Raw genomic sequence first — 24,591 nt, 5'->3', positions numbered from 1 at the left:
TGAGCGGTTTCATACTGCAAAACAACCTTACGGTTCTCTGGATCATTTTTGGTACTACTGTTCTTATAAGGTTAAGGTTATGCTTATGCAGCAGCTTGCAGGTCAGACATCCTTGTGCAGAGTTGCCACAAGTTTGGCAAGATCGCACAGCATTGCATTAAGCACTGTGAGTATGTAATTTTGTCTATTATGACCCCTAAACTTGCTCACATTGGTTGATTTGACTGACTTTGCCTTTCCCTGTAGATTTCCACTATACATCAGATTTGTTTCAAAGAAAATGTACATGCATCCCAAGTTCTACTTTTCACGTTTTCTCCAGTTCGCTGCACTTTCAAGCAACACTGGGTTTTTTGTTCTGTTCTAGGGTTTATAGTAAATCTCAGAAAGAGCTCTACACATGGTATGAGGCTTTTTTATGGACCCACTCACTGTTTCAGGGCTCAGCAGTATGTTTTTTTTTTTTCCTTTCCTGCTAGTTCCAATTTTTACTTGCCCTGCTGTTATAACTGGTGCCACATAGTGATTTTATTTAGCAATGTATTTTTATGTTTACTAGAAATAATATTTATATTTTTCATGAAATGTTAAAGGAGAAGTCCACTTCCAAAGCAAAGATTCACATGTAATGTACTCCCCCCCTTTGTCATCCAAGATGTTCATGGCCTTCTTTCTTCAGTTGTAAAGAAATTATGTTTTTGGAGGAAAACATTTCAGCATTTTTCTCCATATAATGGACTGACCTTTCCCAATCCCACCCTCCCTCTCTCTTTCACTCACTTCCTGTCTCATCTTCACTGTCCTATTAAAGAAAAATGGAAAACAAAAAAAAGAAAGAAAATAACCGATTGTTTCGCTAGATAAGACCCTTCTTCCTCGGGTGGGATTGTTTGAAGACACATTTAAACTGCATTTTGGAAGTTCAAAATCAGGGCACCATATCAGTCCGTTATATGAAGAAAAATGCCAAAATGTTTTCCTCAAAAAACATAATTTCTTTATGACTGAAGAAAGAAAGACATGAACATCTTGGATGACAAGGCGGTGAGTACGTTATATGTGAATCTTTATTTTGGAAGTGGACTTCTCCTTTAAAGGGTTAGTTTAGCCAGAAATTAAAACTGGTATTATTTAATCACCCTCATGTAGTTCCAAACTCATAAGACATTTGTTTGTCTTTGAAAAAGAAATTAACATTTATAATGAAACCTGAGAGATTTCTTTAAAAAACAAATTCCATTGGTAGTCCACACAAACAAAAGTTTCTATGTGTGTTACGTAGGGTTGCCAGGTTTTTTCAACAAAACCCGCCCAATTGCTACTCAAAACTAGCCCACAACTAGCCCAATCGCATTTCGAGGGGGGGTTCTCTGTTAAAAATCGTGTTCCAGGGGGATGAAGTACCCATTTTTTGTTTGGGGTTCCCCTGGTAAACTCGTATTTCAGGGGCTAAATATGACATCATGTGGAAACAGTGTTAAAGTAGCCCCGCGGACTTGGCAACACCGGTGTTATGACAAGCCCAAATTACCCTATGAAAATGAACCATGGTTTTATTGTAGTAAAAGTGTAGTTACCATGTTTTTTGGTGTTTTGATAACCATTTGTATAACCACAGTTTTACTAAAAATACCATAGTGGTCAGTGGAGCAAAACTATGGTTAATTTGTTATTGATTACTGATTTAACTGTAGTAATCGTGTTTTTTTTTTTTTTGGTTTCGTTTGTAGTGAAACCATGGTGAGGTAAATCTGTTCATTATATTATAAAGTAATTGTAAGACTTTTTAAATCACTTGACCGTTCATGGATTGCCCTTACTTACATTATATGAAATTTTGGAAGCATAAAAGTGGTGTTGTAATTGACTTTCAAATCGAGAAACAGAAATCTCTCGGGTTTCATTATGAATATCTTCATGTGTTTCGAAGATGAACGAAATTCTTATGGTTTGGAACGACACGAGGGTGAGTAATTAATGGCAGAATGTTTATTTTTTGATGAACTATGCTTTGAAGTTTTCTTTACAAGCTGCAAATCAAATAGCTGATCTTGTTTTGCTAATTTTGCCTGTGATAAGTCTCTGTCTATTCCCTCAATTCTCACACAGCTATGGGAGTGACACACTGCAGTAAAGAGTTGCTTTTGACTGCAGATGTGTGAACGCACTTTACAAAGTGGATGGTGCTTGGGCATTATTTAAAGGGTTGACTGTGGGGTTGCATATGAGTGGCTGCCAGTTGAACTTTTTTGTGGTTTTAACAGTTGGATGTTGCTGCAATCAGGGTTTTGACAACTTTCCAATGGTGAGCTGCCTGGAGTGGCTGTGGTCATTTGGTTAGTTGTTTTGCTTCATGTTTTGGTCCAGCTGGTAATGTGTGTGTGTGTGTTCTTTTTTTTTTTTTTTTACCACCAACTGAAAGGAAATGCACAGGATGAAGCAATGCATAGGAGCGTTTCTAGCTTTCATACTGGGGCACAAGCTGTGGCTGTGGGCGGGGTATGATGTCGTACTGCTCAGAAAATCAAAACAGCTTGATAATTGAGTGAATGGATTTTTATCATTGTAGGGTGGTTGTGTCCACACACTGTTAAGACCACAAAACCAGTCATAAGGGTCTTTTTTTTTTTTTTTTTTTTAATTGAGATGTGTACATCATCTGTTTGTTAGGATATGACAATATTTGGCTGAGAAATAACTATTTGGAAATCTGTAATCTGCAAAAAAATAAAAATATTAAGAAAATCACCTTTTAAATGACCCAAATGAAGTTCACAGCAATGCAGTTTTGATATATTTACATTTTGTAAATTTACAAAATATCTTCATGAAACATGATCTTTACTTAATATCCTAATGATTTTTGGCGTAAAAGAGAAAATTCAATATTTTGACCCATACAAAGTATTGCTGGCTATTGCTACAAATATACCTATGCTACTAATGAATAGTTTTATTCAGTGTCACATATATTCAAACACAGTGTAAAAGCGAATTTTGCATCGAATATCCCATTTAAAATAAATATATATATCAAAATAGAAAAAGTAATTTGAAATTGTAATAAAATTTGACAATATTACTGTTTCTACTGTATTTTTGGTAAGCATAAATGGCTTATTTCAAAATTATTTAAAAAAATCCAAAACTTTTTAACTAGTAGTATTGTTCCATGACAGTACGTTCACAAGGCGCCTTGTTTATCACTCTCTTGAAACGTATACATTATGCAAATTAGGTGTATTTGCTAATCATTTTGACCTACAAAATGCCTTTAATATGCAGATCATGGCAATTTTTCACAATTAATGAATCAGATGTGCTGATGCACTATTAGTTGGGAGGGTGTCTTTAACAGTAGTCGCAATTCACATGCAAAAAGAGCTGATGTTAATGCATTTTTTACAGTTGGCCATTGCTCTAAAGCAACTGTTCTCTCCCGGCGTGGACCTGAGCAATTACGCCTCTCTTGTGCCTTTGAAATTGTTCCATTTCATTTATTCCTGACCCCCAAGACCTGATTTGCAAGAAAGCTTTTCTGTGTCTTAATTATAATACCTCGTTTATGCAGTTAATTACACAGTGCAGTGCTCATTAACATCTGTCTATAGCATTCACAAAGAACATTGCGTTTTTAATAAACTCACAATGCGTTGCAACTGTTCATATCATCGGTTCCCCAGGTATATTCAACAGACGTGTTTACTGTGGCATGCTGCTGATAACAGACTGTGAAAAACAAGTCACAAACAGATGAAAAGCCGCAAAAAAAGCATGAATGCTTGAATTATAGTTAAGACACGCATGTGTTTCTTCTGCAGCGTTAAACTGGTCTTTATACACTCACAAATACATGCATAAGAAGATTTTTTTTCTCCAAACAGCCAGCTTTGATGAGTTTAATAAAGGTCAATCCAAAGTCGCACATAATAAATCACTTTGATAGAGTCTCTATTTTGCCAAGTGGTGTGTCATAGAATAATAGATGTTCCTTTAGCTCCTGAAGGTTACTCACTGCCCTGTTGTGCTTTCAGTTTTTATTGGTTTAATTTTGCAGGCAGTGATGACTAACAGATGTTTCAAATGTCATCCTTTGTCTCACAGGTGTCTTTATCGCCCATTTTGCCTCTATCTATATTTGCTTTACTGAGATGTGGATTTGGACCCAGGGATGAGTGTTTTTTATTTTGCAAAAACTTACAGCTGTGTTTGGGCTGTTACACAGCTGTGTAACTGGTGTGAAGAAAAAAAAATCATTGTGTATCTGGGACAGAAGAATGCCTCTCATGACCTGACGAGAGAGGGGAAGGGAAGAATAAAAAAAATGGGCCACTTATTTTTAACACTTAAAATATGCTGTAGGGGCCCGTGTGCGATGCGGTCAGTGGGAAAGGTCGGCCCAGTTTTCTGCTGTGTTGATGGGTGAAGGGTCTCTTCCGTAACTGTGGGATTATAATATGTGAACGATTGCTAGAAATGGCGTCAGTCATGTGGTTCGTCTTAAGAATCTGTGGTTTATGTTGTTTTTGGTTCACCGGCTTCTGTGCAGCATGTATTCACTCACTTGTATCTGTGTTAAGGACAAAATAGTCAAGGGATGTTGTTTGTTATAGTGTGCGCACTGACATTTTGAGCTAGACCAGAGAATCTCACAGTATCTCCAGGATTTTAGAAGAGATGATATTCTGTTAATGCATGTGTGGAAGATTCAAGAAATCCTTGGGGCTGTGTGGGATTTATGGGATACAGCCTGTGTGCGAAAATATCTTGACGGTTCAGTGTCACATCAACTGATATGGGTTATCAAAGAACTGAAACTTTTTTTTTTTAAGCATCGATTTATAAATTACATATCAAATACAGTCCACATAAATTACATTAAAATGATTAAATGCCCAACAGCCATAGTTATTAGATCAAAATAGACTGCTTTAAATTCAAAGTAGACTATTATATCTGTATACAGTTGAGGTCATAAGTTTACATACACCTTGCAGAATCTGCAAAATGTTAATTGTTTTACCAGAATAAAAGGGATCATTCAAAATGCATGTTATTTTTTTCAGTGTAGCTGAATAATATATTTCATATAAAAGTCTTTTACATATAGTCCACAAGGAAAATAATGGTTGAATTTATAAAAATGACCCTGTTCAAAAGTTTACGCTTTATTCTTAATACTGTGTTGTTACCTGAATGATCCACAGTTTCTTTGTTTTTTTTTGTTTTTTTGATGTATTACGAGTCGGGGGGTGAAAACTTTTTGAATTTGAAAATCAGGGTAAATTTTACTTATTTTGTTTTCTGGGAAACATGTAAGTATCTTCTGCAGGTTTTGAAGGGCAGTACTAAATGAAAAAAAATATATATATTCAGTCAAAAATAAGAAAAATGTACACATCTTCGTTCTGTTCAAAAGTTTTCACCCTCGGCTCTTAATGCATTGTTGTTCCTTCTGGAGCATCAGTGAGCGTTTGAACCTTCTGTAATAGGTGCATATGAGTCACTCAGTTGTCCTCAGTGTGAAAAGATGGATCTCAAAATCATACAGTCATTGTTGGAAAGGGTTCAAATACACAAAAATGCTGAAAAAACAAAGAATTTGTGGGAGCTGAAGGATTTTTGTGAAGAACAACAGGCAGTTTAACTGTTCAGGACAAACAAGGGACTCCTGAACAACTATCACCAAACCAAAAAAACAGCTGTGGATCATTCAGGTAACAACACAGTATTAAGAATCAAGCGTATGTAAACTTTTGAATGTGGTCATTTTTATAAATTCAACTGTTATTTTCTCTTGTGAACTATATGTAAACATCTTTTATATGAAATATCTTATTCAGGTCATAAATAAATAAAAAATAACATGAATTTTGTATGATCCCTTTTATTTTGGTAAATAATTCACATTTTGATTAACATTTTGTAGCAAGGTGCATGTAAACTTATGACCTCAACTGTATATTGACTAATCAGCTGATGTTCGGATGTCACTAACATGTAGTGCATGATTTTTTTTTCTCTTTTATCTCTGTAGAAATAATCAGTCAGTCTAATAATTCATGATGTTCATATGAACATCTGAAAATCAACCATGCTTTCTGCTTTTTTATTTTGAAGTTTATGCCTGTGCCGCATTAAATAATCATGCTTATATATATTTTGCGACCTCATTTTCAACGTCTGGGGAAAAAACCCCTGCGGCAGTCACGTCTGCTGGGTAGGTGATTGGTTTTCTGTGGTGAGTCAGTGCAGAAGCCTTACCTATCGTCTCCGTAATCTCCTTATTTACTTGAGTTTACGACTTGCATCTGTTCAGGCTACCATTTATTTATCATCTTCATCTCTTTCTGTTTGATCACCTTTTAATTTCATCTGGTATGTTATGTCTTCAAGTCAATAACAATCTGGTGTTTAACAAGCAAATGTTAGAGAAAATAAATATCAATATCTGCAGCATGTGTCACGAATGGTCTGGCCATCTTTTACAGAAGAGAAATATGACACCCACTGAATTTAAAAAGAATTTTGTTTCATTACAAGAAACAAGAATAAGAATACTGTTTTTTTTTAACTGTATTTATTTTGTGTATGTATGCTAGAATTAATGTTGCAGTAGACATTCACTGCATGCAGCTATGAACTGCATATCATCTTCTGCCTGATTACAGAATAATCCAATGACCTTTTATAATAGAGTGAATGTGGAGAAACATGTTGTTTATTTGTTTCTAATACATGCTGTACATTGGGGTTATTTATTTACTTACCTACCTGCTTACCTGTTACAATAAATAGAAAAGCCAAAACAACATAAACATGTAGTCACAATAATTCCTTCTAAATTTTAATACCCAGCATTCATTACTTCACTAGCGCATATTCCCAAATTCTCCGTGTCGCATCTCTGAAACCAGCTTATGTATAAAAATATTTCTGGCAGTAAGGCATTTTAAAATATGTTTTTGCTGTTGAAGTATCATTGATGCCAGAGAGTGGATTATGTGTCCAGTAAAGCCCTAAAAACTTGAGTTATGTAGATACTCATCTTGATTGAGCAGATCTCTGCAGCTTTCTAGCATCCAATTCAAGCCAAGAAGACATCTGGGAACACTACATCTTTCTTGTAGAGAGATGTGCACATTCAAAGTTGCTCCCAAACACCCAAGTCGTCTTAATTGTAATTTACAGTTTAAAAGCTAATGTACATTTACTGATATAATGCTATATTACAGAAGAGTACTTTAAATGAGATAAAAATGTGTTCGGAAGCATGTACCTTGACCTTCAGGACTATCAATATTTTTTTTCTCACTCACTTACCTTAGTAAGTATTTGATAAATTATGAAATGGCCAATACCTTGGTTATATCTTGCATTTTTCATGAACTCTACCCTTCTCCCTCCATCTTTTCTCTCTCACTCTAATATTCTCACAGGTGGAAAAGTTTAAGCAGGACCCGAGTCCGTCCACGTGCCTCCACTCAATATTTAACGTGCAGACTGGAGATGAGGTTTACCTGTATGAAGAGTACAGTCATCTGCAGGTGCTTCCCACACTGCATTCACACACTTTATTCATATAATCTGCCCGAAAGTTGTTTGCTTTAAAGGGGTCCTATTATGCTCTTTTACAAATACATGATTTTGGGGGTGTACTAGAACATGCGCTCATGCTTGGTTGTTCGCAAAACGCATTATTTTTAACATAATTTACATTATTACAATACCTTTCTCCCCAGCTTGGCACAAATAGCTTGATTAGTTCCGGGTTTGATGAAGGCCTGCCTTCCGAAAAACAAAATGTCTTATGATTCGTTAGCTGTCCCAGTGTGTTGTGATTGGTGAACAGCTTAGACAGTGTTTCAGTACTGCCACGCCACTGCCAAAGCAGCAAAGACTGCTCCATTATAGTTAAAGGGGTCATCGGATGCCCATTTTCCACAAGTTGATGTGATTCTCTAGGGTCTTAATGAAAAGTCTGTAATATACTTTGGTTAAAAATTCTCAATGGTTGTGTAAAACAACGCCCTTTTTAAGTTGTCAAAATGAGCTCTGCAAAAATCATCCCATTCTGAGGGGATTGTTCCTTTAAATGCAAATGAGCTCTGCTCGCCCGGCCCCTCTCTTCTCTCTGTGGAGTGACGAGCCTGTTTACTTTAGCCGCGTTTAGCCGCTAAACTTGCTAACTAGCACGTTATTAGGAAAGGCGATCGAAAAGATTCATTAAAAAAACCCTTATACTCACTTCTGCTGTAAGTGAAGCTGGATCACGAATGTTTCACGTGAACATAGACGGATATATGTATTTCAGGAGCTGCGTTCCCTTCACAAACAAACGTAATTCACAGCATCTTCAGCGGCTTCAGTTTCATTGACCGAAACCAGCTCTAGCGTAAGGCTAAAATGTTTGTAATATGACTTAATTTGTAGTTAACATGACAACAACTGAATAAAAACATTGTAAGTTTATTAATTATAATGCTTACATTTCCTTCCGTTATTCAAAAAGCAGCTACAGAAAACAAGCAAAGAACATTAACATTATCAAAGAACATCATCACTGATTAGCCTAGTCTAGTGCAAGTTTATGCATTTTAAAAAACACTCACGTTATAAGTGAAGCTGTCTACACTGTATGATGAATAAATCTCTTACCACACACTGCACACGTCTTCGGTGCGTTACGTCTCTGACACGGCCACCAGAGCAGATCGCGGCCGCTCTGGTAGTCAGTGCTTGTGTTTATACCAGCCGTGCATCGGCATGTGTTCCCCCGCGTTGCATCGCTAAAGTTAGGCTAATCCCCCACCTCGTCCCTACCCACCCCCCAAACTTTTGAATTTTTGTAGGCAGGTTTATTTTATTGATATTCTAATGAGTTATGTGACATCACAACAACCGGAAAACAACAATGTAGTTCGAAGGAGCCGTTCGTTGTAGATTTTTTTTTTTTTTTTTTTTTAAGCTAAATATCTCCCATTGGAGACATAATAGGACCCCTTTAAATAAATGAAATGTATGCTGCCTGTCACTCTTAATTCTGTTTCAACTGTAGGTATCCTTTCTAACAGTACTGAGAATTTTAGAATGAGCTCTTGTGTTATCCTCTTTTATTATTTTATGATGTCTTATGGATTATCTCATCTCGTTCTTTATGTCTGCTTGTTTATTGCATATATGCTGCTGTAATATCTTCTGATTGGATCAGCGGTCAACAGACCACAAAATTAATTCAACCTTTTGAATGAAACTATTAAAATTCAATTTTATCAAGTAATGGGCAAGGAATGAAAACTTGCGTTTCAAAATTGCAGTCAGATTCTTCTTTCACTCACCATTTCTTTTTACATTAGTGTGAGAATAAAGTTATATTATTGTAAAACTGCTCTAACTGTAACCGTTCTTGAATATTTCTTTTCTTTTCAAACAGATTGATGCCTTGTCGCTGTTTCTGTTGTACCTGGTTGAAATGATTTGTTCTGGCCTACAAATAATCTACAATACAGATGAGGTATGACTGCATGGACTACTCATAAAAAAGTACTAGTACCAGTCTAATTTGTGTCATTTCAATTCAGTTTGGTTCAATTCTGTATGTTTGCATAGCCCTTTTCACAAAGTTTCAAAGCAACTTTTCAAATATGAACGCCTTAAGGTGCATTCATATTTGGGACCCTGGACCACAAAAACAGTAATAAGGGTACATTTTTGGAAATTAAGATTTATACAAATAAATAAGCTTTCCATTGATATGTTGTTTGTTAGAATATGACAAAATTTAACCACTATTTAAGTATTGAGAAAATCAAAGTTGTCCAAATGAAGTCCTTAGCAATACATATTACTAATCAAAAATTACATTTTGATATATTTACGGAAGAAAATTTACAAAATACATAAAAGAAGATTACAACTAAAGTTTTGGAGGGTTACAGCTGACAGAAATTAGTAGGAAGTGTAGCGACCATTGCTTTGAATGACTTTAGCACATATGCGGCCGCAGGGCATCATGAGTTTCTTACAGTGCACTGGAGTGATCTTGGTCCACTCTTCTTCCACTCTTTTCCATAGTTTGGTTTAGTGGGTTTCTTTCCCCCAAACCATGACACTTTCTCCTCCACCTTTCACTGACTTCTTTACGCACTTGGGCTTCAGTCTTTCCTCAGTTTGATGCCAAATAAATCGTTTCCCATCAGACACAAATAAATTAAACTTGCACTACAGAGAACTTTGAACCAGTTCTCCTCTTTTCACACAACATGCTCCTCAGCAAAGGTGAGCTTAGCCTTTTGATTCTTTATGCTGATGAGAGGCTTGGTCACCGCAGAGTGCGGCGGTTTCAGCCTGACTTTTCTTAAAGATGCAGAGACGGATCCTTACCACTGCAATTTCAGCTGCAGTGTTGAACCGATTCCCTTTTGAAAGTCTCTGCATTATCATGTCTTCTCATGCATTTGTCTTACTTGGATAACCAGCCTTTTTGGGAGACTTGAATGAATTAGTGTCATTGTAAACCTGCAATTTTCAAGAACTCACAGATTTGAAATGACCAACTTCTCTTGCAGTGGCTGAAAGGGTCACCCCTTTGACCTTCATCTGGACAAACTTCTGTCGCATGGTTTCAATCACCTTAGAGCGGCCAACTATCTTCTAATCTTAGTAAAAATTGGAATTTAACTGGCAGGAGTTTTGACATGCCTTGACATTTTTAGCTTTTTCAGGAGCTTAAAAAAAGGCTAAATTCTGATTATGCACCGTTAACTTTCTTTAAATATCTCATTTAAGTCTTTTTCTACTGTGCTTCAGAATACAGTTTATTTATGAAATATGCTTTAAAAAAAACTGCCCTTCTACTCATGTTCGGATAACTTTAAATTGAAATTTAGGAAATTGTTCCTTAAAATTGATCTCCACTGTAGATGAGAATTAAAGGATTGGGATTTTTCACCTCAGTTGGACTGTCAGTTTTTGCCATGATGATTTGCGGTAGATGTATTGAAATATTCTACACTTCTACAGCCAAAATCGTGTCCCTAGCCACTGGATCTTCTCTCTGTCTGCCTGAGGACTTGCTCTGAGGGCTTTCTGGCCATTACTACACTGAGCAATTTAGCTGTAAGAAACATTACTGTAGAAATAAAGTTAAGCTGAGTTGAAATGGTTGAGGGCAAAGAGTGTAAGTGCCAATTCCTGCATTTTACCAAGCTGAGATATCACTTATGCAACTGCTCAAGCACTCTATTTGGAAAATACTGTAGCACAAATATGAAACTATTGTTAAAAAGGCCTCTTCAAATCCTGCCAGCACTCACCCCTGACCCCTGGACTCACACACCAAAGAGGACACTGAAATGTGTTAGCAGTTGCTGTAATAGTTGTGTAATCTTTCTCTTTCTTTGGGCTGCAGAGACTTCATTAATAGCATCTTTTATTCCTGCTGTCCGTGCCCAGCAGCATTTATTTAACACTCTGCTGATAAGCCACTGTCTGTTAAATAACTGCAGCTTTTATTTATACAGCCACATTGTCCTTTTACTGAAAATTGTTTCTCTTAAGTGTTGTGTTTTTAAGCAATTACCGTGTCCAGCTATTTCATGTATATGACAGGCAGTTTCACCTTTCTAGCTGAGCTTTCCTCCCAAACCTTAACAAATTGTCACAGTAGCTTTTATTTTGTTATTTGCAAAAGATTTGCTAATTGATGTCTCTAAACAATGCCTACTCGGGTGTGTAATGCAATTAAAAAAAACATAGTTGTGAAATCAGTAGTCCATTACATTCCATTATTAATGAACAGCAGAACAAATCAGGAAGAAATTGCCAGTTTAATATATTTTTCCTACTCATTATTGGTAGTGCATTTTTTGCTTGTGTAATGTAAGCTTTTTTCCTGGTTTGCCTAGCATACCATTGTACCTATTTAGTCCCAGGTTTCTTCAGGGAGGTCGTCCATCTGATAACGGAAGAATAGTGGTTCCAACCTCTGTGTTATCTGCATACTTATGCGTCACCTAGTCACTTTTTTTTTAATTAATATGATTTCTATTATGACAACTCTCAGAAGATTTTAGCATGGTAATAGATATGACAATGTTAAAGGGGTCATGAACTGCCTTTGCTTTTTATTTTGTATAGTTCTCAGAGGTCCACTTATAATGGTATCAAGATTTTTACTTCATAATTTAGAATAAATAGGCCTACTTTTAACACCCCTCAGCAGAACGCTCTGTTTGAATTGGCTCGGAAATAAACACTGCCTGCTGTTATGATTGGCTAACAGCGTACATTCTTTCCTCATAGATAGACACCACTGTGATTTAGGGTTAAAACACATAGATAACTCAATACATATCAAACGATCTGTAAGAAAAGACAAAGCAACAGCGACCAAGAAATGAGAACAGTTACTCACACTTTTGTTTGCGACATCACTGTCGGATACAACAAAGGCGGCACAGCGTCATCTTTTAGTTTCAATACTCTGGTTACTGACGTAGCCTCGGTTCCCTGAGAAGGCCACGCCCACACCGAGGGGGAAAACAATCCAATGCTCTACAATACTTTGTATTGCGGGAAGCTGCCTCCTTGTCATTTCTGACTTATAACAAAAACAGAACAAGATCTAAAAGCTGCTATGTGACAATGTGTACAGTAAACAAAAAACCCAGAACTATGTTTTTATAAGCATCCCAAAAAAAACGAGCATTTAAGGACACAAATAGTTGTGAATGTCAGGGTGTTTTACGTTGGGCCATTAAGTTGGATCATTTCTCCGACAAAAGAAAGGTAAGGAAAAGGAGCACTGACATAGACCAATAAAATTTAGTTTCTCAACATATCTCCTCTCAGGTTTACATAGGGTGGTGAAATAATCCTTTGACATGGTTAAAAGTAATGATTGTTTCCTGTCGTGATCAAGTTTACCTCCAGTGGGCGTAGTTCTCAGAGTAATATGACACGTTGCACTCTACTTTTGTGTCTTTATATGCTCGTTTTTTGGGTTGACAGCTTTTAAAAACGTAGTTCTGGGAGGTTTTTTTTTTTTAGCTTATTTACTGTACACCTTGTCACATAGCAGCTTTTAGACATTGTTCTGTTTTTAGTTATAAGTCGGAAATGACAAGGAGGAGGCTTCCCGCAATACAAAGCCAGTGGAGAGTGTTGGATTGTAACCCCACCCCCAACCCCCCGGTGGGCGTGGCTTTCAGATTATGGTGCGTATCACTCTGTCTCTATGTGCAAATCGGTGGGCGGGGCTAATTAGGCAGTGATGACGATCTTCTGCGGAGGTAGCGCTTATCTTCCTATTACATCATGGAGTAGAACATTCCAAAAGCTGTTGTTTGGCAGATTGTCTTCAATATAAGCTGTTTTTACTAACAACAAAGTTTTGAGTTCTGAAACTTACAGGATGTTTTTATAGTACAACTACATCTTATGTCAAAAGATCAAGGGAATTTTGGATTCTCATGACCACTTTAATGTATTTGGTGTTGGCGGAATAGATCTGCTATGCTGCTGTTTTTGTAGTTCAGTGCTGCTGCAAAGCAATTACAGGAGCTTGCTTTTGCCAATACATATGCCGATATGTTGCTGTGAGTATTTTGCTCTGCTGCTGCACAAAGAGCAAATATAGTAACCCATAGCAGATCTATATAGGTGGAGCTGGGGAGGTGGAGGTTTTCAGAGAAACTCTGAAAGTGTGCTGCGAAATACTCTATTGAATGCTAACGAGCTATTTAAATATAAAGCAGCAAGCTCAATGGTTGCGTATACAAGATGAACCAGTCAGCTTGTGCCAAGTATTTTAATGCTGTGAATATCATCATTTTTTGCATTTGCATTAACGACCCATCAGCCTTCGTCATTTGGAGTTTCATGACAGAACTTGGCGTTAATATTCTATATTCATTTTAAATAATTGAATTTGACATTTTCCAACACTTATTTACTAGTCTCACTGCTATTCTGTTGGAACATTTAAAGTCATCTGATATGTTTAAACATAGCTAATACTGTCTGCTGAGGATCCTTTTTGTAAAAGCTTGAGCTATTACTGTAGGTGTATTTGGCTTGTGAGGGATTAAGAAATGTCACAGTTTAAATCTATTATTAGAAAGACATATACAGTAGACTAAGGGCTGCTTCAGGAGTTACTGTACAGCTATTAACTAAAACGCCTTATCCAGCAAACATGAACGGCCTTGACTGATCCATCTTGATCCTTAGAAAAGTTCCTCTCCTGCTCTGCACTCGCTCTCTGCGTCTGAGAGAAGGAAGAAGAGAGAAAATAGTGCCAGCCCGGGCCTGCGGTATTCATTAAGATACCATAAAGCTCGTCACATTAATCATTTTAGTGCAGGCCCAAAATAAAAGTGCTCAAGCCATCCCTCTCTCCTTCTTTCTCCCTCTGCATTTTGTCTTTCGCCTACCTTCCTCAGTGCCCCATTTTAACGTGCTTTAGGGGCCCTCAGTTCTCTTCATGTTAAATTAAAAGCGCTGTCAGCCTGGCCTCCCCGGGTGTTTGAACATTTCCTCATTTATGTACCATAAAGTCATCATTCTTTCCTTCATCTTGTTTTTTCCTATGGCCTCATTCCGCACTGGGGATGGGAAGTGTTGAGGGGCTTATGATATTACCAATGCCACCCATGGAAGTGATGGATTACTTTAGCTGCTTTATACAGTGGAATATTATTCAAATAAATTCATGTATAATCAGAATATTAGATGGGGAACACGAAGCAATGCTGATGTATTGACAAATAAAAACACCCGTGGCCTAGAAAAGCTTTGAGAGCAGGCCTACTTCGCAAGGCAAACCTACATTTGTTGATGTGCGTTAATGTCTGGATAGCAAGCAGAGGCGATGGAGATCTTAGCATGACACATTTCTATGACATGTTTGCATTTGTAGGTATCATTCATCCAGAATCTGGTGTTCTGTGTGGAAAGAGCGTATCGTGTGCCAGACTTTGGCATGTGGGAGCGGGGAAGCAAATATAACAATGGAAGCACAGAACTGCATTCCAGGTAAGTTTTATCATTGTCTTCCTTTTCACTTTCTATAATTTAATCTAAGCTTAAAACTGCTACAAGATCATTTGTAGTTAAGGATGCACAATATATTGGTAAAACATCGGTTGTTGGACAATATTATAGTTCTTTTGAATTACCGGTATCTGCCAATATTGGATATTTAAAGGGATAGTTCACCCAAAAATGAAGATTCTGTTATTAATTACTCACACACGTCGTTCCAAACCTGTGAGGTCTTCGGAGCACATACTTCTGAAGAATCATTATTTCTTTCTTTCCTTGCACACAAAAAGTATTCTCATAGCTTCATAGCATTACGTTTGAACTTCGGATGTCACATGGGCTGTTTTAACGATGTTCTTACTACCTTTCTGGGCCTTGAACATGCATTGCTGTCTGTGCAGGGTCAGAAAGCTCTTGGATTTCATCAAAAATATCTTAATTTGTGTTCTGAAGATGAGTAAAGGTCTTTCATTTTTGGGTGAACTATCCCTTTAACTATGAGTTTTTTTTTATGTTTTTTTTTTAAAATAAGTTTTATGCTCTATAATACCTAACAAGCTTTGTTGTTCATAGACTGTATGGTTACATCCACTGTAAAGAGCTGCTTTAGCAAGGTTCCGTGAAAAGCTTTTATTTTCCTTTTTACGCCCTGAAAAATATATCACAGGTTCATCAAGTTTGTCGAAATTATCCGTCCTCGATCACTTTTAGTCACGTTTGCCGAAACTCCTCTTAAAGGAGAAGTCCACTTTCAAAGCAAAGATTTACATATAATATACTCTCACCCCCTTGTCATCCAAGATGTTCGTGTCTTTCTTTCTTCAGTCGTAAAGAAATTATGTTTTTTGAGGAAAACATTTCAGGATTTTTCTCCATATAATGGACTGGTATGGTGCCCCGATTTTGAACTTCCAAAATGCAGTTTAAATGCGGCTTCAAACAATCCCAAATGTGGTTGTAAACGATCCCAGCCGAGGAAGAAGAATCTTATCTAGCGAAACGTTTGGTTATTTTCATAAAAATAATACAATTTAAATACTTTTGCTTGTATATGTGAATATTTGTTTTGGAAGTGGATTTCTCCTTTAAGAAAATTAAACATAGACCTGGGCATTTGAAAAGACAATCAAATGTCTAATAATTCCAAAAAGAAAGAGAAGCATCGGGCTTCAGACAAGACTGTGACATTTATTAGGAGCACCAAATAGCAGTAAAGCTAATGTTTTCTGTTATATATTAAGCACAAATTAAGAGCATTAAAACAGACCTTAATGTTTCAGTAGGTAAAACATCTTTCAAATAAAAGCAGCAGTGTTGTCCGCAGTGTTGTATTTGGTTGGGCGGGAGCGGCTGAATCTGTCCAGTCGTGACTGGCCGATCATTAAGTGTGTTGTGTAGTGGAGTGAGTCACTCATTAGGTTTGTGCTCCTTTACAATCGTCAAAGACTAAAATCTGTTCCAGTCGATGAAAACAGTCGTTAAGTGTGTTCAGTCTTGTGTTTCTGCTAGTCGTGCAGCGTGTCCCCAGCTTTAGCTAGCGCATCTTTTTAAATTGACTGGCAGTCTTGTCACCTGACCTGAATACAGTGCGCCGATTCGCTAAAATGGACTTATCAGCTACTGTTCACAAACAACAAGGGCTCTTGTCTGCTTTTACAGTAAAACGTGAACTTGCAATGCCTTGAAAGTGGACAATACCAGCTTTTTTTGACATAATGTTTAGAGTTTAGGGTAACTCTATATAAATTTTTTACAAAAGACAATAAAAATCTAGTTATTGGCTTATTGCATCAGCAAGAATTTTAATTTTGATGCATCTCTATTAATAGTGTAGACTGTGGGTGTATATTTAATTCATATGCGTCTTTTAATTTTCATTGTTACACAAGGCACAGAGCATTTTTCTTTTCTCTAAACATGTATTTTTACCAAGTACTAAGGCATCATTCATGCTCAGTATGGAATAAAGCAAACTTCTGTTTGCTATTCGCATTAATGAGACCCAGCACCTAAAACGATGTGAAAGTTTCAGCTCATGTTGAGGAGGTTATAGATTGGAGCATGTCTATCGTGGTCCTCCAGTAAGGGTGACACTTCATTTCACCTCCTCTGGGTGAGTCCATGAGTGACTGAACTCCTACTGAGAGGACTCACATAGAGAAGCTCCTATCTGCCCATTGCAGAAATGATTCTTGGTGCTCCGCAGACAGTACGGACTGTGGATTTGGCCAGACAATATGCTTTATGGAAGAGCAAGTCAATAGGCAGTGACTCCCAACACATTGCTTTGCCTCTCTTTCATAACCAGGCTCAATAATGATTCTCTCCATCACTTCTTCCTTATCTTGCCGTCACAGCATCCCCACTGAGAGCCAATTAGAGTATTGACTTCTGCTCCTTGCACTTTTAACTGAATGAAAAAAATTGTTTAACATTTTTAGCCAGATATCGAAATATTTTATAATGATCAATTCATGATTCATCAGTCTTTAAATTATATATTTAAAGCTGTTGAGGAGGGGAGAGCAGGTTTAATTGCGACTTTTCTTACTTATTCAGAAAATTTGTAGCATAAAGCCTTGCAATTTTAGCCTAAACAACTTTGACAAGTACAGGGCAATTAAACTAAAAAAGCAAAAAAGACATTTATACTGTTACAAAAGATTTCTATTTCAAATAAATGCTCTTCTTTTGAACATTGTGAAGAAAACATATAAAGCAGCACAACTATTTTCAACATTTAGAATACACAGCAAATCAACATTTTTAATAATAAGCAAGTCGGCATATTAGAAAGTTTTCTAAAGGATCATGTGACGCTGAGGACTGGAGTAAAAATTTGCCATCACAGGAATAAATTACACTACCAGTCAAAAGCTTTTGGACAGTAAAATGTTTAATGTTTTTTAAAGACGTCTCGTCTCCTCACCAAGCCTGCATTTATTTGATCCAAAATACAGCAAAAGCAGTAATATTGTGAAATATTTTTATTATTTAAAATAACTGCTTTCTATATGAATATATTTACAAATTTTCAGCATCATTACTCCAGTCTTCAGTGTCACATGATCCTTCAGAATTAATTCTAATTAATTCAAGGAACATTATTTTTAATTATTATTATCATTATCAATATTTAAAACATTTGAGTACATTTTTTTTCAGGTTTCTTTGATGAATAGAAAGATCCAACGATCAGCATTTATCTGAAATAAAAAGCTTTTGTAACATTAAACACTATATCATTCGAAAGCTTGGAGTCGGTATAATTGTCTTTTTTTTTTTTTTTTTTTTTTGGAAAGAAATTCTAGAAATAATAATTCTTTTATTTAGCAAGGATGCTTTAAATTGATCAAAACATTTTGATGATAAAGACATTTATAATGTTTCAAAATATTTCTATTTCAGATAAAATGCCGTTATGAACTTTCTATTTATTAAAGAAACCTGAAAACATTTATACTCAGCTGTTTTTAACATAATAATAACAATAATAATAATAATAATAATAATAATACATATTTTTGAGCAGCAAATCAGAATATTAGAATGATTTCTAAAGGATCATGTGACTGGAGTAATGATGCTAAAAATTCAGCTTTGAAATCACAGGAATGATAAATGACATTTTAAAATATATTCAAACGGAAAACAGTTTTTTTAAATAGTAAAAAATATTTCAAAATGTTGCTTTTGTTGTTTTTGCTGTACTTTGGATCAAATAAATGCAGCCTTGGTGAGAAAATCTTACTGTCCAAAAACTTTTAACTGGTGGTGGATATTTTAAAATATATTCAAATAGAAAATGGTTCAAATAATAGTTTAAAATTATAATAATATTTAACAATATTACATTATTTTCTGTATTATTAACTTCTTTCAAAATTATTTAGAAATCTTACTATTATTTTTATGTGCCTAATTACTCCAAAACATGCATTTTCAGTGACTAAACGGAAACGGCTGTATTTGTGCAGATACGAACATAATATTTTGCAATATTGTGTAAAAATAATTTAAAAAAAAAAAAATGTAAAAGAGAAATAACCATTTAAAATAATGTATGATTTGATGTGTAATAATATTGTTAGAACGAAAAAAGGTTGCTAATACTGTGCTTTTTGTAACTTTTACATTTAATGAGCCTCAAACCTATACCGCTGTCTAATTTGTAGGAGTCCATGCACTCTGAATATTATGAATGTAAATATTCATTTTTGCAAGCTGAGCAATTGTAAGTAATTAATGAGTTTGTTCCTCTAACATGATTATTCTGTGCACAGAGTAAAGAGAGTTGTTGTTTTGCTGTGGATGGAGCTCAAAATGTGACGTGTGATAAATGTTTTATATAAGTGTACTCCAGACCAGCACAAAGGAAGTAAATGTCGCTTTACTGTTTTCAGAAGCAATGTTGTTCGATACTGTTGAGACTCTGCCAGCTTTTGAGTAAAGTCTCAGAACTCCAGAGGGCTGTAATTCATGACCATTCAAGGGGCCTGTTTAAAAGTTTCTTTTAAAACTCTTTCAGAAACTTTCCATTTAATTAAAATGGGAATAAAGGGCATTTCATCCAGTTGCAAAAACCAGACCAACCGTCACCAATACAGAGCCAGTTATAGTAACACATTACAGCAGATGGTTCCCCCTCGTTTTTTTTGTACATTTATCCAGTTTTGTAATTTTTAGCTTTTACCAGCTCGAATCTAAAAGTTGCATAGTCTGTCAGCATCATTGTCAGATTTTACTAATATATCTGAGGCTGAGCATGTTTGCTTTCCGTCCAGGCAGAAAATCAATAGTGTCTCAACCTCTTGTAGCTTGATTGTGATCATAGCTGATGGTTTTGTTGGGAAAGGATGCACGGAGCAGAGCTGGATTCTACAATGTTCTTTTCAATTTAGAATTACCCCCGATGCCTTTCAGTTTGCTCGTTTTCTGCATTTTCACTATTGATTTTTCTTTACCAATAGCAGTTGGGCACTTTTTTTTTTATTGCTCAGCACACCTAGCTCTAATCGTATAGTCTAAATGTACATTTGACAAGAGTGAGTGGCTGAAAAAGCATGAATGACATAAATTATTAGCTTTGTTTAACCTCAAAGGAGTCTTTTACGGATGAAAACGGCACCTGGAACAGAACAGTATTTAACGAGAGCTTAGTTCTCCGTTCACAAAAAGTGCTCAAATAGCAAGTGCAATATTCATGTTGTCTTTAAAAGAGGATGTTCGGTGTTCATTATGAATTTGATCTATTGTCTTCTAGCTCGGTGGGACTAGCCAAAGCAGCTCTGGAAGCCATCAATGGATTCAACCTGTTTGGAAATCAGGTACTGCTGACATCCTTTGGTTAATAATGGGTTTATACACACAAAAATCTAAATTCTGTTCTCATTTGTTTACCATAATGTCATATGAAACCTGTGTTATTCCTAACTGTTATTATTTTATATCAAAACAGTGTAGTGGCTGACAAACGATAATCATGAATGATCAAAATAAGTCTACACAATGGCAGCTTTTTCATTTTTAGATAAACCACCTCTTTAATCACTGAATAATGAATGCTTTTTGAGAAACTGTGATTAATGTTTATAAAAGGAAGATTTTAGTGGATCAAAACAGCTGAAGGACACAGTGTACCAACAGCTCACTTCATCTTTGTAGTAAATGTGTCTGCTCCTGCACGGGAATCTAATTCATTGCATAAATGTGTCCGAGGCAAGAGAGAAACAAAACCAAGTGATCAAGATTATTGGGTTAGATTGCATTTGAGCTATCTGTTTTGTCAGATTTCCAACTTTGATGAATGTTGAATACTTCTATCTGATTTTGGTGCTCTTTTCTTTTTGGAGCGGTCATTAGTGGGATTAATTTGTTTTGGTGTTGAGGGAAAATCAAGATGGCAGTGGGCCACATCCATTATATTTGGTAATGGACCGGAAAAGTGATAACATCCTCAAAGCGCATCCATTTTGGAAGAAGAAACATCTTACCCTGCTCCATCGCCCAAATTTACACACACATGAGGGCCCTTCGGAGTGCATTGGTTGTTAACATTGGTTGTTTTTCAATTATTTAACAGAAGGATGGACACGATTTAAAATGATGGTGTAGTTATTTGTAGTTACTGTTGTGTTTTGACCTTTTGCCAAGTTTGCCTCTTTCACCCCAATGTGGCTTTCTGTGTTCTGTCATTAGTAGGAAACGGTGCAGTGTATGAAATGACTTTATGGAAGTGACTGCTGTAGACAGTGTTGTTTTGAATTAATGGAGGACTCAAATGGCTGGCTTTGCCATGTGTCTCTCAGTTGGATGGTAGGCGTGCTGTGTCATCACATGGGTTATGTTATTAATGATGGCTCTCACGCTCCATTTCCTCAACTAACTCTCAGCATGGACGGCAGAGCTGACGCTTTCATGTATTTCTTTGGAACAGGAGCTGTCAGAGCACTGTTATGACAGGATAAAAGCAGGTAGATCTTTTATGCCATATGTTGAGCTACATATTGCTCAGCTTTCAGATTTTTAATTAAAGCCCCATCATTTTAAAACCATTGTACAGATTTTCAGTTAGAGTTTGGGTTAGGCAGAATGATCAACTTGACTCCCAACTAGTCATCCAACTACTAGGGACCTATGAAATCCGTTTTATTTTAACCCAAATTCCATTTTATTTTTTTCCAATTTTTTCTGGATTCCGTTTTTTTTTTTTTTTTTTTAGTTGTTTTAATTTTTCTCAACTCCTTTTTAATGGTAAATTAATGGTTTTCTTAATCAAAGAGCATGTCTAATTAATTAAAATCATGACACTTATACAATTTCATATCAGTTTAATAAAGGTTTACCAAAAATGACATGTTTAGGGCCCTAAGAAATGTTTTATTTTTTCTCACCATGTTTTATTGCTATCAAATTCTGTGTTTTAGCATGTCTAAGTGTTTAAATGAGTACTTACTTTATTCAAATTTATGCTTAAAATAGCCTTATGACATTTTTTTTTTACCCTCAGAAATTCTGTGTTGTGTATTTAAAATGTTCTTTTTATCAAATGAAGGCATAAAACATTAATTTCATTTATCTTTTAATTATTGAAAATTAAGCAAACTTTTTTTGGCAAACAAAGGGGAATTACTATTAAAATTAAAACATGGAAGAAATGTGTGATTATACCCTAAAAAATATTGTTTGTTTCATTTTAGTAGTAGCAGTAGTAATAGTAATAATATAATGTCTTCAAGTTAAACCGGACTTTTATTTTGTTGAGGTGTCTACCTTTCTGTGTGTATAGGATATGATGCTAGTTTTCCTAAAATGGAATGGTCAAATGCTGAAATCACCACAAGCTTCACGTGTGCTTTAGTGTATGTAGTAAACAAAACCACTCATCTGCTCCATTCATTAAAACAGAGACACACAGAACATGCAGGATTTAAATGGTAATTTTGCAGCATAATATTTACAGATACTAGTCCATATTGCAGTTTGATTTAAGTGTAATGACCTACTTTTGATTAATTCATTCAAACTTTGACAAATTCCGCAACATTCCGCATTATTCAGTAAATTCCGTTTTTATGACTGGATTCCGCAATTCCGTCCGCGTTTTCCGCATCGCGGAAATCATAAAGCCCTAAACTACTGACTAATCGTTTACCAAGGTTCTACTAAAGGTATCTTTAGCATGCTAAATGTCACACAGCTCACTAAGGTTTGCAGATTTACACAGTTTAATTTTTATTAAAATATTATATAAACTAAAATAATATAAAACAAAGACATTTTTAAAGGGGACATATCATGAAAACCTGATTTCTTCAGGGTCCCCAGTGCATCTACCAACCCAGAAAATGTGAAAAAGGACAACCCAGTAACACACACAACACTATTTAGAGTCCCAGCCTCAGAGGAGACAAGACAGCAGTGAATTTATTGATTTATTTACTGTGTTGCGCTGATGCCACACAGATCTAATATAAACATACGATTTCTTTCCCAGCTGTTTACCTTCACAGACATAACCAACTGTTTTTTGTAACTCGTGTGTTTTTAATATAAACTTATGTGTATTTGACAGTTTAAGCGCAGTAAGACATGAAAGAGAACAGAAGTTTAAACTAATATGGTTTAAAATGCATGATTTCAGCACGATAGACATGATAATCAAAACCAAACAGATGTTTTTTAGCAGAGTATCTTACATATGAGCTGTAAAGGCACAGCACTATTTTGGAAAAGGGGCGGGGAGCAGCAGCTCGTATGCATTTAAAGAGACATCCATGAAAACAGCGTGTTTCTGCTTCCACTCAAAATGGGCATTTTCAAAATGATATAATAAATCATCTGTGGGGTATTTTGAGCTGAAACTTCACAGACGCATTCTAGGGATACCTGAGATTCATATTACATATTGTAAAAAGGGGCATAAAAGGTCTCTTTTAAAGGAGAAGTTCACTTCCAGAACAAAAATGTACTGATAATTTACTCATCCTCTTGTCATCCAAGATGTTCATGTCTTTCTTTCTTCAGTCGTAAAGAAATTGTTTTTTGAAGAAAAAAAAAAACAAAAATCAGGATTTCTCTCCATAGAGTGGATTTCTATGGTGCCACTGAGTTTGAACTTTCAAAATGCAGTTTAAATGCAGCTTCAAATGGTCTAGCCAAGAAAGAAGGGTCTTATCTAGCGAAACGAATCCTTCAATATTTACACGCTTCAAGAAGTACAAAAAGACATCGTAGAAAAAGTTATCCACATGAATCAAGTGATGAAAAGTTGCTGTGATAGTTTTGTAAATAAAGTGTTATAGATATGTATATATAGACTTACTTTTAGACGCTGAGGCAAATGTTCACGGTTAGCTAAAGTCAGCTCTTATCTCAGTCAGTAGATGATGGCACATTCTGCTGGAGTCTACATATCACTGACACGCCTCCCATTCTCACACTCTTCACAGTCATTTACATTACAATCCCTCTCAGCATGTAAATTGTTGGTTCAGAAGCCTGTATAAGCATTTCGGTTCTTTGTGAGCTTTTCTAGATGAGCTAAATGTGCCACAAAATGGTGCTTGTTGTGTAATCGGTCTACTCGCACAGAAGAAGCGAAATTGAAAAAGTACTGTTTAAATGGAGAGGTGTGAGGGGAATGCAGAGAAAACAGAGAATAGTTTGTTCTAATTGGATGCTGTTTGATGACTAGGAAGCTGCCGCTTATTGAGGTTACTTGAAAAAATGAACTTTGTTCATCTTCGGAACAAAATTAAGATATTTTTGATGATATTCGAGAGCTTTCTTACCCTCCATAGACAGCAACACAACTGACACGTTCAAAGCCCAGAAAGGTAGTAAGGACATTGTTAAAATAGTCCATGTGACATCAGTGAACAGTGACTTTAGAAAAGAAAACAAAAATAAAGTCGCTTTTTTTTTTACGAAAAGTACAAAAAGTATTCTCATAGCTTCATAATATTACGGCTGAACCACTGATGTCACATAGACTATGTTAACAATGTAGAAAGGTCAGAAAGCTCGCATATTTCATCAAAAATA

The 24,591-nt window shown here is 35.9% G+C and overlaps 1 protein-coding gene across 3 annotated transcripts in view; it reads left to right on the top strand.

The window, feature by feature from the left end:
- phkb (phosphorylase kinase, beta) overlaps positions 1–24,591 on the top strand; it is a 90,648-nt gene that overhangs the window by 13,596 nt on the left and 52,461 nt on the right. For all 3 annotated transcript variants that reach the window (XM_051114578.1, XM_051114579.1, XM_051114577.1), the window contains 4 exons: positions 7,440–7,547; positions 9,434–9,514; positions 14,921–15,036; positions 20,309–20,372. In XM_051114578.1, coding sequence (XP_050970535.1) covers positions 7,440–7,547; positions 9,434–9,514; positions 14,921–15,036; positions 20,309–20,372 — 369 coding nt within the window. The remainder of the gene's footprint in view (positions 1–7,439; positions 7,548–9,433; positions 9,515–14,920; positions 15,037–20,308; positions 20,373–24,591) is intronic.

The sequence above is a fragment of the Labeo rohita genome, chromosome 7 (assembly GCF_022985175.1).
Source record: "Labeo rohita strain BAU-BD-2019 chromosome 7, IGBB_LRoh.1.0, whole genome shotgun sequence".
In the NCBI taxonomy this organism is placed as follows: Eukaryota; Metazoa; Chordata; class Actinopteri; order Cypriniformes; family Cyprinidae; genus Labeo; species Labeo rohita.
The sequence above is the reverse complement of the archived record's forward strand: the minus strand, read 5'-3'. Positions and strand labels throughout refer to the sequence as shown.